This window comes from Pomacea canaliculata, linkage group LG12 (genome assembly GCF_003073045.1).
Source record: "Pomacea canaliculata isolate SZHN2017 linkage group LG12, ASM307304v1, whole genome shotgun sequence".
NCBI classification, from domain to species: Eukaryota; Metazoa; Mollusca; class Gastropoda; order Architaenioglossa; family Ampullariidae; genus Pomacea; species Pomacea canaliculata.
The window spans coordinates 1,244,558-1,259,027 of NC_037601.1; the positions used below are offsets into that span (position 1 = coordinate 1,244,558).

Here is a 14,470-nt window from a genome sequence, read left to right on the forward strand (position 1 = left end):
GCTTTATGTTCTATTCGCTGACTTTAGAAAGGGGTTCTTAACGATAAAATTACTGTAACCACAGATCAACGTGCTGTGACTATGGGAGAAAACAATGTGTGTTTGTTTGCTCGGGTGTCCGTCCGATGGCAAGGCTAGCCACACTGTCCTGTCTTGTTTTTGGTGTGATAGTAACCTTTTTGGGCTTCAACACCCCTTTTAATGCTTTCCCACACTTTTTTTACATTTTGGTTATTTATTATGTTGGCCTTTAAAAATATATCATGTTTATAAGAATTAGGAAGTTTTTATTCCAAAACCTTTAAAGTTATAACTACTTTTTGCCGTGATATAGCCATAGTTGCTAGCACGGCATAAAACACAAACAAACAAACAAACAAACAAACTGTCCTGTCTCTGTTTCGACTGTTTCATGTATTTAACTTCTTTCTTGAAATGAATTTTATTTCTGTATCGTTAGTTTCCCACAACCAATTGGTGCAATTTACCTTGTAGTGGTGCGGTGGCTTGCGCGCCTTTTCGACCCACAGAACTATGTCCGTGCTCCTGGCAGGTCTGTCAGGGGAAATGCCAGACTAAAATGTTGCACCCTGGCCCTCCAGGTTTGTGGTTTTGCTTTGGTAACACCCTACTCATGTTAAAAAAAAAAAAGAGGGCTGTTATAGAAACCACAACAAGGGCCTTGTCGGGAAGATTCCTCTCTAGAGGAGCTTAAGCCGGTGAAAGGCAAAGACGGCAAGAACATCATAACAAGTGATGCAGGACAAAGAGACCGCTGGATGAAACACCTCGAAGAGATCCTGAACCGACCTCGTCCACCATCTTTACCTGACATACCACCAGCAACTAAACAACTCCACATCAACATCAGCCCTCCGACTAAGACAGAAATCATCAAAGCTATCAAAAGCATGAAAAGTGGCAAAGCAGCAGGTCTGGATGGCATACCCCAGAAGCACTAAAGGCAGACCCAGAAGCAACAGCAACAATTTTACATCCCCTCCTACACAAGATCTGGGAACAAGAGTTAGTGCCAACAGACTGAAAACTAGGCCACCTGGTCAAGTTCTTCAAAGAAAGGAGACCTCTACCAGTGCAACAACTGGCAGGGATTCATGCTGCTGTCCATTCCCAGCAAAGTCCTGACAAGGGTAATTCAAGAGAGACTAGACAAGAAGGCACTAGACAAGAGACTGAGACCAGAACAAGCATGATTTCACCAGGATAGGTCATGCACTGACCACATTGCCACACTCCGTATCATCATTGAGCAGTCTATTGAGTGACAGTCCTCGCTCTATTTAACTTTTGTGGACTTCGAGAAGGCATTTGACAGTGTAGACAGGGACGTCATCTGGAGGTTGATGATCCACTATGGCATTCCACCTAAGGTCATAAACATTATCCATGGGTTGTACGAAGACTTGTCCTGCCAAGTTATCCACAAAGGCAAACTCAGTAAACCTTTTGTAATTAAGACCGGCGTAAGACAGGGTTAAATATTTTCACCAACAATCTTCCTGATTATGGGAAAGACAACAACACCGGTATCCAGTGGACCTTCACCACACAGCTAGAGGACTTTGCAGATGACATTAGTCTCATATCTCATGAGCAGCAACATGCACAAAGCAAGCTGAGTAAGCTAACAGAAGAAGCAAAGAAGACTGGATTAACAACAGAAAGAAGAAAGAAACAGAAAGAAGACCGAAGAAGTACATCCTGGAAACAGATCGCTTTGTGTATCTGGGGAGCATCAACAACGCCAGGCATGCTTCAATAGCCTACACCCCATCTGAAACTCCCGAGCATTATCCTATCGCAGTAAGACCCGTACCTTCAACACCAATGAGAAGGCCGTCCTACTGTATGGTTGTGAAACCTGGAGAGTGACAAACACCATCAACAACAAGCTCCAGACCTTTACCAACCGATGCCTACGCCATATTCTGGGAATAAGATGGCCTGAAAAGATCTTCAACAGCAGCCTGTGGAAAAGAACCAACCAGAATGCCACTAGCCAAGACATCAAAAAGCACAAATAAGGCTGGACAGGACACACCCTGCGCAAACCAGCCGACACCATTGCCAGGCAGGCACTTGACTGGAACCTTCGAGTTGGGAGCCCAAAGCAGACTTGGAAAAGAACAGTAGAGAGCGAGGCAAAGGACATCGGAACCACATGGGCCCAACTGAGGAGGGGTGGGGGCTGCCCAAAACCGGGTCCGCTGGAGATGTGTTGTTGAGGCCCTATGCTTCTCGAGGAGTAAGAAGTAATAAACAAAACAAATTGTTACTTTCGTGTTCATTCTCGCTCTTGTGATTAGATAGGCTGTTGTCCACCTCTGGCTGAGCTAATGAAGCAGGTGTAGTGGCAGTTAGCGGTTATAAGTGTCAATCGGGCAACGCCGGAAGTGTCGTACCCGACATGAGATGTGAACCAGAGATCTCTTGGTTGTGACTGCAGTGGTGACAAGAGGTGTTGTGCCACTGCAGTACCGGCCGCCCCGAGACAAGTGCGAGACTGTTCCTACGTTCAGGGGAATGTAGGCTCGTTGGGCTTGCCACGACCGACAGTTGAGGCCCGCTCACAAGCCCTCCCTGAACATTCTTGTCACAACTGCTGTGACAGATCGTCGAGTCCTGGGGTATCATTTTGCCTGGGAATATACATCCTCTCCTGACGTGACACCTGCTCACAGAGACGGCCACTTGCAGTTTTTCTTCGGGTATTCCTGATCCTACCCCCTACCCCACCACCCTTGACATCGGTTCCCCTCAGCATCAAATCGCCACTAATATTAAGCATTTTTCACCTGTACATCAACCAGAATGCAGGATCCTTACTGTAGCGTTGTTACACCTGAGGACGTAGGATCAGCAGGTACACCGCGCAAACCCACTTCCCGGCCCCACCATGCACCTGATGGAAGACTGTACTGCAGGTGCAGCGTTCCTCGGATATCGCTGGGAGCATGTGCCACTCTCCTGCCTGCACCTGTTACATACTCATTGCACACATCCTCACCTTCCTTGCTACCTAGGTGGCGTGATCATCGTTTATTTGGCGTCTGCCAGCGCGTGACACATTTCGAGTTGTTAAAGTAGGTCTAGCACACCACTAGCTGCCGGACAAGCGGGCTGAGAGAGAGAGAGAAAAAAAAAAAAACGAACCCACCCACCGATTGCCAATGCTTCCACCCACGCCACCCCCCCCCTCTCTCTCTCACAGAGAACAACATAGCTGGCATGACTGAAGAAAACATTTAATATTTATAATTTTGCCTACCATGGGTGCCACAAATTTTAACAACAGAGAGGTGTTCAACTATCGAATACTTTGAAATTGTTTGTTACCTTTATGCATTTACTTCGCAGCTGCCTTTTCTGGGAAATGCCAAATAAAAGTGCCTATAGCTCTATAAACTTGCACTTACTAACAGCGCAGTGATCACAACCACCACACACACTTGTCTCTCTATATCTATATGCAGCTCTATACACTTACACATTTCCATATTTTTGACCCTGTAGTCGTATTATTTGTTGTTATTGGTTTAGTAATAAATTATTTTACTTCAAATCATTTCAGCACACATGCTTGGAGGGGGTAACATTTGCGGGCATACCTTCTCCTGAATGGGAACCAGGTGACGCCTTTGAAAGATAACATCCGGGCATTTCTCGGCCAACCGTACGCTGATTGGCCATCTCTGTGCTTGGCACTGTAATTTCTTTTATCCGCGGTGCATTTGTAACGTCGCATTTCATTGGTTGATACCTGAGACGCTGTGCCTCAGATTTACCTGTATTGTTAATACCAGCATTTATATATCACACTTTAACTGAAATAAAGACAACAAAAATTAGTCTTTCTATGCTGCTGAGTTAATAAAATGTCTTATTAATGTATGAAAAGCCTGTAATTTAGTTACAAGCATATCTGACTGCATAAATAAACAGCCAATGAGAGCATAGGTTGTAGGGGTCAATTTTTTGTTCACACGATGCAAGATGTTGAAGGTTTAGGCTGTCTAAAGTCTACAAAATCATCTATTGAGCTTTTTCCTAAAGATTGTGCTGGAAATTCAGGTATGTTTGATTCCTTAAGATTTATTATGGTACTTTGTCATATGTACCCTTTATCTGATCATCTGTAGTTGGTTGTTGAGCGGAAACAGCCCTAGAATATCGTCCCGGTTTCTGTCTTTAGCCACAGATAATTTCTTTCCAAAACTGCGACAGAAATGGCGTTCAAAAGTCACTTTTTCGTTGTTCAGCCGGCTAATTCATCCTAAAACCTAGTGAAATTGAAAGAGATGAGTACACTTCAGCTTTCCTAGTCATACCTGGACGTGAGTGAGATGTACCATGAAGCATGCTTTGCACGTGACACTGTAAATATACCATAATACAAGACAAGAAAAGCTCGTTTGACCCGCTGCTTCAGTGCTAGTAAACAGTGAAGTTATTTCACAAGTCAGATTCGAAAACCTGATTGATGACTTGGCAGAACTCACGCAGCATTCTTGTACAAAATAGAAAAATGACAATTGTTTGTCAGTTGTAGTTAGTAACTGTGTTGAAGAGAGGATACTTATTGACACATCAGAGCAGCAATACCGTTTTGTTGCATGTACATTATCTGCAGGATTGAACATTACAAACCCAAAGCGATCACAAGGCCAATACATTTTAGCATGCAGCCTATATGTGAGCAACAGATAAACTGCAATGCCTTCATGAAATGTTTACAGTTTTTATGCCCTACCTTTCTACAAAATTTTGAATAAAGACATAGGCAGCAGTTCCCATATACATTCAGATGTAACATAAAGACAAATAGTAACAAATATTGAGAAGTAAAATTAAGACAATATGGATAGAAACAAAAGAGTTTAGATGTAAAATTTGACTCATATACTGCAATTCTTAGGCAAAAGTTGAATAAAGCAGGAAATGTATTTAAAATACATTATTGCAAAGACCGCACTTGTCTTGTTAGTGTTTATGACACGTGACAAATATTAAATCTCCAGAGATATTTACCTGAATTTTTACAATTTTTGTTTCTGCTTCAGTAATAAATACCGCTGCATGGGCAGCATTTTCCAGCAGGTAGCCATGTATGATTGTTATTATTAAGAGATGTTTTTGTCCATTTTTTAACATTCGCTTCATTCACAAAAGGCTATCTTTTACTGTGATGCCTTCCAATGCACTGGCCTAATTCACCCTTGATAGCAGCAGCATGAGTAGCTCAAAAACAGATTATCAAGTGGCACACTGTAATATGGGAAGGAAATAAAACAGTTCATGCTTGCTTGTAGCAAAATGTGGAAAAGATAGTATACCAGTTATGAGATTGGCAATTACAAATGATCAAAATACATTTAGAAATAGATGGCTTACACTATATACATTTTAAAAGTTTGTTATATTTTTATTGTGCACTGAATGGTTTAGGAAAATAACACTATAATAGATTTATATTTTTTCCTATTTAATAAACCATGACAGATAAAGAGAACTTGCTTCAAGCCATTTTCCTGAAACTAGGGAAGGATTAAAACAGGTTTGTTTTATTCATTGAGTGCAAATTTTGTTGTGATGATCTCACTGTTCAGATGCAGCATATTTATTCTGCTTCATCATGACCTTGACAAATGGATGACAAATAACCAACTTCATTAATCCCAATAATTAATTATAACTTGGTAAGTGCAGGAACTTGTAGGAAGTTACAAAAATACTAATCTAATAAAAATTAGAAAAGAAATGAACAAGTGCTAGTTACAAGGTTAGGATAAGATAAGTTGTGCATCATAGGCAATAAATGCAGCCACAGCAGCAAAAATATGGGGCAGGCTGTAGCAGCAGTGTATATTCATGACCACTGAGAATATGAGATGTTTGATGTTGCATATGCTGCAGCTAGTCTTTACCATTGTCTTCCATATGGTCCCAACTTTTTCTCAATGACTGCATCAGACCAACAGTCATTCAGCATACAAAAATATGTAGTTTATCTTTTTAAGTAAACCAGTGGCAGCATGCTTTGTTGTTTGCTTGTTTTTTTTTATATTTTTCTTCTTTGTCCATTGAAGCATTGACACAAAGAAATGCTGGAAGACAGTTATATATTGCATATTTTTTGTTAATACAGACTTTCTGAAGTATTAAATTAGCTAGTAGTAGTAGTAGTACCGTTTTAGCTGTATCCCAATGCCAAGAAGATAATTGTTATTATTTATTTAAAGTGGTTTCTAAACTTGTCGTTTTAAGTTCCAATCATACAAATTATGTAGTATTTTTCCTTTTTTAAAAGGGGTGGATTATCTTGATTTTTTTTTACAGCTATGAGCATTATAACAATATTTGTAATGTACCTTTAACAGTTGTGTCCATTTCCTTATCGCTAAAGACTTTGTCACACTTATAAAGTCATAAACTGAAAATGACTGTCAAACTTGCAGAGTAGCAACAATGCATAACAAGCTATGAATAGAGAATTACATGTACATGTGTTGGTCTTAGTGCGACATCATTTTCTTTCATAATCAAGCAAACTGTTCTGCTCATTCCTCAGTTCATCTACATCCATGCACTTTGTTCATGTTTGCCATGGTATCATTGTATTTACCAACACTTGAGTTTCTTTGTTGTATGATTTACTGTTGGTTAGTTTGTAGTCTTGCGCAGCATATTAAGCTGGCATTGAAACGGGGAAATGTGATCTACAAATTCACCAATTGCTATTATCATCATCATTATTTTAGCTTAGATCTAGTATAATAGGCCATAAGGACCCATGAAAACTCTAATTATTTTTCTTTATTCTTTGCAGATAGAGTCAAAGATTTTTTTCTGTTAATTCCTTCTGTAATTAAAGTATAGTTTTAATTTCTTATGGTTTGTTGTCATTCTACAGTGTTTATGACTTCTGTTGCATAAATCAGTTACTAAAGCTAAAGTATTACTTTTTTAAACCAATAAGTGACAGGATTGGGAATGGGTATGTAGTATTTAATAACAGCAAAAAATCTCAGACTATATCAGAACATATAAAGACTTCAGGATGTCAATAAATGGTAAGAAACGAGATTACGATTGTTGTGATAAGGCATAGAAAGTTTAAAAGTTGTACATTGAACATGGAAACTACTGTCATGGTAAGATTTATGTTGTATTCTGTATAACAGTGAGACTGGTTTTGTGAATGGGCCATTTCAAACTATTTCATCTGTGTTACAGGTGCCTGGCAGTGTTCGTCCAGGTGCTAATGTTGGTAAAAGAAAGTATGGCACTTTGACAGCAAAAACTATTCTTGTAAAGTAAGTTGAAGTGTATCTGATTATTTTTTTTTATTGTATTTATTGGAACATGAGACATTTTGATTTATGGTGATGTTCATGTTTTATAAAATTATTTTAGACAAAGTTAAAAATATCAAACAAGAACTTGAGTTGAAACAAATTATTTGCTGAAGAAGGGGACATTGCTACATTGTATTGATCCAGAAGTTTTAGAATGTGCATGCACACATACTGTGCACATATTAAAATTATCTAGTCTGTGACCACTCTTATCTTCCTGTCATACATCAAAGTATACATTTAAGAGCGCTTACATACTCTAGGGCCACTTTATATGGAAAAGGATGAACACTTATCTACCCGGTTGTAGGAGTTGAAGAGTGGGTTTGGTGCTGATGTCACAACAAGATAACTTCATACCTGCAGCAGAAAGAACTTATAAAACAGATTTTCACAAAAGAACCATTTTCTACATGTAACCTGGTGTTAATAAAGTATGAGTTTCAAAAGTTTTACCTTGATACATGGTAACTCTTTTAAGATTGGGTCATATAGTGTTTTTCAAAATTATTCAAACTTATTTGTTATCAAAACACTTCTAGAACAATCAGTTACTCATGTTGGTCATCTCACATGCATCACAAACATTTGTTTCCAAAACTTTCTGATGATTTGTAGACGTCCCATTTCAATGGGCTGCAAAGGTGGAGACAGTGTGAAAGCTGCTACTTTGCCTCAAGAGCACATACATAAGTTAAGCATGCTTCACACTTGACACTGCGATGTCCTGCATGTGACCCAGGTGCTGGGTTCATTGTGCACTGGTCAGATCATGCGGTATTTTACAGGCCAGCATTTACCACATGGTTTTGTAATGGCTAAAGGTGCAGGGAATAGGGGATGAACAAATAGATATAAACAAGGGTTTGAAACAGGCAACAAATCGAAGTAGTACATGTCTTTTGCATCATTTAAAAAAAAGGGATTTTAAAGCAAACCACACTAATGTTTGATAGCCAGTGCTTCACATAAACTGCAAGAGAAGCTGATTGGTAAACCACTCTTGCCCTGTTTACTTCAATCCTTAAGTGTGGGAAAAGTTGCAGATAGGTCATATTCAGGCAGTATTGTTGTGTATGGATAATAAAAATGTTAATGTCACTTTATAGTTTTATGCATCAAGAGATGTAGCATACAAAAGAAAGCTATGTATATTTAAACAAAAAACCATATAAAAACATTAAAATGTTATATAAACTGTGTGTAGTGAAGAAGTTAGCATGAAAAATAGTTTTTCATTGATCTTTCGTTGACCATTTTGGATGACCTATGTTGGGGCAGTCTCCAAGGGTGACAACTGTAGAAGGCATGCTAATAATTCTAAAAAGTATAATGAAATTCAACTAAATTTCACATTTTTAAGGTTACAGTTCTAAATCGTTTGCTGCTTTATCCTTCTGTTGTTTTTATCTTTTATTTTTGCTGCATATATTGCCTTATCATGTCCTTGCATGTGCAACCTTAAAGGAGAAATTGACATACAAAGAAACAGATGCTGTACCTGCAGCTGTTAATAAAGTAGTCATATCAATTAAAGTGAAAATGATCGCAAAGCTTGAGATTAAATGTTTCTGATGTGATCAAGACATGTTTACTTGCATAAATCCATTCTTTTTTGTATAATCTTGTTATAAATAATTACTGCCAGATTGTCTCTTTAGAGTCTTTAAATTCATTACAGCCTTCTTTATGCATTATGAGGTAGCATTGAGTGAGTCCATATATTTTGAGGATTTTTAGCTTAGTAGTTCCTGATCATTCATACAGCATTGCCTTACCTGCCATGTCTTTGTGCAATATTGCATTGTACAGGCATTCCAAAATGTATGTGCATAGAGAAAATCTATGCCTGGTAATAATTACACATTCAGTGAAGAACACAGATGGCAGATCGTGTACGCTACTGATTATACATCATCCTTGATCATATGTCAAAATGCATGCCTGTGATGTCAATTCAGATCATGGAATAGATTTATGGCCTTAGCCTCTGTGTGAGACAAATATTACCATTTACTCTTTTTATGGGGAGGAGGGGAGTAAAAGATTGGCAGCATTACTGACACTAGCAATGATGGGAGATGTTCAAGATTGCATAGATGTATGATCTCAACATAAATGCTTGTTGACTTTGCTGACCCCAAAGTTTGTACTTCCAAAACCAAGCAAATGAAGATGTGACCCTTTCTCAACCAATTTTAATTTTCCATATACAAGGTCAAGATCCCCAGAACAATAAATCTGATGGGTTTATTGTAATATGCTTGCTTGTGTACATGAGCATGTTCTGCACAAAAATATAGCATGGCAACTTGAGTAGAAAATGAAAACTTGCTCGTTGGAACAACCCTCGTAACTTTTTTAAAAGAATATTTACAGAAACTCAGTTGTTTTTTTTTAAAATGAAATATTAAAGTCTTTTCAGCAACATTGTGAACTTTTCCTTCAAAGATTTTGTCACTTCTTTTGCATTAGTGCATCCAGATAAGACAGTAGCATGACATTTACATTGTATTAATCCTTTATCTCTGCAGTTGCAGTCTTTTATGTCCGCCTCAACATGGCGGACGAGCCCATTCTCGGACTCTTTGATTCAGACTCCAATTTTCTGGATGAGCTGACAGGCGGGGGGTCGGACTTGGGAGGAGTCATGTCCTCTGATGGGGACAGCATGCTAGGCCAAGCCATGCACATGCCTCCTGGTCCACCAAATGCCATGATGATGGGGCAGCCGCCACATCAGGGACCTGCTCAGGGGTACTCACAGTGTCATCCTGCAGGCCAGGACAGCTACACTGGAATGACCTCAAATGGTGGCGGCATGGCTACCCCCATGGGAGGACCAGGCCCACAACAGCCAGTGATGAACCACCAGTATAGCAGCGGAGATGGTAGGTACTCCCAGTACAGCTCCATGGCAAAACTACATCACCCTGGCGATGGCATGATGGGCATGGGCGTGCAGCATCAGGTTATGCAGCAGCAGCAGGGACCACCACCTCAGCAGCAGCAGTATGGAAGTCCTCCGGCTGGCAGTGCAATGGTACAGCAGCATGGCAGTTACCAAGGTTATGGCATTGGTGGAGGTCACATGGGGCAGCAACAACAGTCGATGGGGATGATGGGACAACAGGGAGGAGGATGGAACCAAACTCAGACGAGTCCGACTCACCCACAGTACCTGGCACAGCAACAGCCGCAGTGCATGCAACAGCCCATGCAACAGGGCTACATGGGTCACACCGAGTATGGGATGCAGCAGAACTCTCACCAGCAGCACTTGGGTCACTATGGCGATGGAGCCAGCCAGCCTGCCTACATGCAGACAATGGGTTCGCCTGGTGCAGGCATGCAGCAAGCCTCACCCATGAGCAGTCCAGGAGGTATGAGCATGCTGGGAGGTCCCATGCAACATGCTTCTCAGTCCCAACAGCCCTTCCCCTCACAGCCTCATCCTCACAACCCAGCCAGCATGAGCCCTTACAGCATGCACTCGCACCAGCAGCAGCAGCAGCCTCAAAGATATCCAGGCGATTATCCAGGTCAGCGGCCGCAGTTGAGTGGGCCTGGCTCCAGTCAAGCTAAGCTTCAGCATTTCCAATACTCTCAGCAGCATCAGGCACCAGCCCCAGGATCTCAGGGACTGAGTGGTGACACTTCGGGACCCGTGCCCATGGGACATTACTCAAACCACAGTCCTAATTCTTACATGCCACCATATCCAGGAGCTTCCCATGTAGCATCTGCCCCATCTTCATGCCCATCCTCATCACAGCCCATGCCACCCAGTCATCCACCACCTATGTCACAGGGAGCATATGGGCAATCTAGTCTACAGGAGCTGGAGCAGCTGGTGTCTCCTGCCATGTCCTCAGCTGGGATGCCTAGCACCAACCCGTACCAACAGATCATGCAGAGCTCGGCATCCAGCACTTCTAGCATGCACCCCCAAAGCCCCAGCTACAGCTCAGCCAGCTTTCAGACAACAACTGATCTCTCAACAGCAAGCATTTCCACCTCTGCTCAAATACAATATAGCAGTCCTCTGAGCCCTAACCCAAATATGGCACAAACCATGGGACCTCAATCAGGGATTTCTATGGAGATTCAGAGGCTGGAGAAGCAGATTCAGCACTTGTTCAGCATGCCCCAGACACAGCAGATCTCCCAGCAGATGCTGGATCTGCAAGAACGTTTGCGGATTTTGAAGGCCCAGCAGCAGCAGCAAATAATGCAAATGCAGCGACAGCAACAACAACAGATGCAGATGGCCAGCCCCACACGAATGCCGCAGAAACCAGGATTTGGGCCTCAGAGTCTGATGGGTCAGAAGCGAGGAATGGGACCGGGACAGATGAATGGACCACCTCCATCTCAGATGCCAGTAATGGCTCCGATGGGCATGGGCAACCAGCATATGGGCCAGGGGGGAGCACTGATGGGTGGTCAGACTCAGTTGCAGATGGGCCCTCAACACATGAGCCAACAGATCTCTCCTCAAAGGCCACCTTCACAGTCAACACCCATGTCATCTCCACAACGCATACAGCCTTTTCAGGTGAGATGTTATATCAGTGATCAAACCAGCAATTACGTTTATGATCAATTATGAGTTGTTGTTTTTTTTTGGGGGGGGGGGAATAAAAATAATTGTAATAAAATATGAGTAGAAATGTAATCTGAATGAAGGTTTTAAAAAAATAGCCCGGTGGGTTGGGAGCTGTACATAGTTCACTATGTCTAAGGCGGAGTATATGAAAGGAAACCCCAACTCTCTCCTTGTGCTGTCTTTTAAATAAATAAGGTGCCCATATGCTGGGTGGGCAGGGGAAGTTTTCCAGTCACAGGCCCAGGTGAGTCTTGATCCTGTAACCTGGTCAAGCACATTAATCACCAGGCTACATTGCCCAAAGGTAAATAAAGGTTATATAATTGTGCAGTATATTCATGTTGAGTTACCCTTTCTTTTAAGAAAAGTGTGGTCATTTTAATTTTACAATGTAGAAAGAGGAGGGGTCATTTCTGGCAAATCATATTCCAGTATAAATGTTTTATTATTGACTGCATCCTGTTTAACAGTAAAAGGTAAGCATCTCTGGAACTGTTAACCAGCTTGCTAAACATGGGAGCTCTATGAGTGTGAGGGAGGGGATGCACATGCGCAAACACACATACTGTCTCACCTACCACCACCACCACCACCAGAAATTGATGATATAATCAAGATAAGAAAGCTGGGAGATATACCCTTCAGCATAGGAGAAAAGAATGTATTCAAGACATCCGCTTAAGAGAACTAAGTAGCAACAGCACATCCAAGGTCAAGATAAACTCAGATCCATTACTGACATCCAAATCAAATAACATTTGCAGCACAGATACAAAAATAGGGAGAGTTTGTCTCCTCAATCCAGTTCGCAAGTGGACATCATTTTGCTGGATATGCATCAACAGCATGCTGTTTTCTTAATTTCTGTGTACAAATCTATTCTGCAGAGAGATTGGCAGCATTAGTGTAAGTGAAAAGTGCACTTTTCTGAATGTTATACTCATCTAGTAGAGAGAGTCAGTATTTAGTTTGTCCTTGTAAACATACCACTCCAGACTATTCTAATTCTGTTTTTTAATTATATCTCTGTAATTATTGTTGATGCTGTAGGTGAAGTAAGAGGTTTAAATATTTTTATTTGCTAGCTTGAAGTAGAACAGCAAGCATGCCCTTTGCAGCTTTTTATTATTTTTTTAGATAAATTATTTTAGATTAAATTTGTCATGATCTCATTTCATCAGCCTGATCTGTTCAGCAGCTCCATCTCCACTATTTGCTGTCTATTCTGAGCATGTCTACAGGGTTCACAGGGTCCTTACCTATCCTTACAAGTCCCTATGTAGAGAATGTTCGCCATAAGGCCTTTTAAGTCCTTATATTTGCCATTCGGTCCTTACAATTCCTCACACACATCGTTACATTTTCTCTGTGACCTTACAAGTCCTTATATCGATAAAATATTACCACAGATTTATTTTTCATGCCTCTTATAAATCCACAAATTTATTTTCGGAGTCAAAAATATGATTCTTCTCCTCACCACTATTTTAATCACACGACTGCCAAGTCTCGTTCGAGATGAAAACTTATGTTTCGCAAGATTTTAGTCTTGACGTATGACCACATTTCTTAGTCTTCTTGATGATTCAAATAATGCCTGAGAAGTGTTCTTTTCAGGAGAACTGGCTAAAGGAAAAATACAAAGACTAGTTGATAAAAGACTCTAAAGATAAACATTGTGCATAATATGCTGCCTGCGGAATATCCTTGAATCTTTCGTCAATGGGCGAAAGTGTTTTGAAGAAGCACATTAACAGTGTAGGTTATCAGCGGGTTAAAAAGACTATCTAGGTTACCTAAATATGGCTGATAGGCATCAAAATTAACTCTTTCATTAATATTACCAGAATAGTAATGTATTTCAGAACATAGATAAGACCAAATATTCATAAATAATACCTCTTTCAGACAGTACATGAGAAAAACTTAAGCATTGATGACTGTCACCTGGATACAAATACATGAAATGTCCTTACAAAGTCCTTATAAGGACCTTACTTGGCATCATCCCTGATCCCCTGGGAACCCTATGTCTAGAAATAAAATGTAAAAAAATGCACTGGGAGAAACACTTAGGAAATCAGTTTTTGTCCATACCAAACAGCAAATTAGTGTTTACCAATTATTACAGGAATTAAACACTATTTACTCAGTCCAGCTCTTTTTAAAAATAATTATCATATACTACGACTGCACACTCATGCAACACCTTTTTTCCAGTGAAGGTTGAAACATGAAAAAAGACAAAGCAAGAAACTAAAGTGCTGCAACACAATCTGTGTGGGAGTTGTTTTGTTTTTTTGTTTTGTTTTGTTTTTTGTTTTTGCCGTATTTGAAAATTAAAGTGTACCCATGATATTGAGGAAGGAGTTTAGAAAGTGCAATGTGTTTTCAAAAAAGGCAATGTGAAAATGCACTTTTTGGCATAACACTTTATTTCCTCATGCTGAATGAATAACATGTTATTTGGAAATTTAATTATGTA

At 40.4% G+C, this 14,470-nt stretch overlaps 1 protein-coding gene across 2 annotated transcripts in view; it reads left to right on the forward strand.

The window, feature by feature from the left end:
- The first annotated feature begins 3,984 nt into the window (after positions 1-3,984).
- The window catches only part of LOC112553432 (chromodomain-helicase-DNA-binding protein 8-like), a 40,767-nt gene continuing 30,281 nt past the window's right edge, over positions 3,985-14,470 (forward strand). For both annotated transcript variants that reach the window (XM_025220639.1, XM_025220640.1), the window contains exons 1-3: positions 3,985-4,092; positions 7,255-7,334; positions 9,911-11,934. In XM_025220639.1, the coding sequence (XP_025076424.1) occupies positions 9,937-11,934 (1,998 nt within the window). In that variant the 5' untranslated portion in view covers positions 3,985-4,092; positions 7,255-7,334; positions 9,911-9,936. The remainder of the gene's footprint in view (positions 4,093-7,254; positions 7,335-9,910; positions 11,935-14,470) is intronic.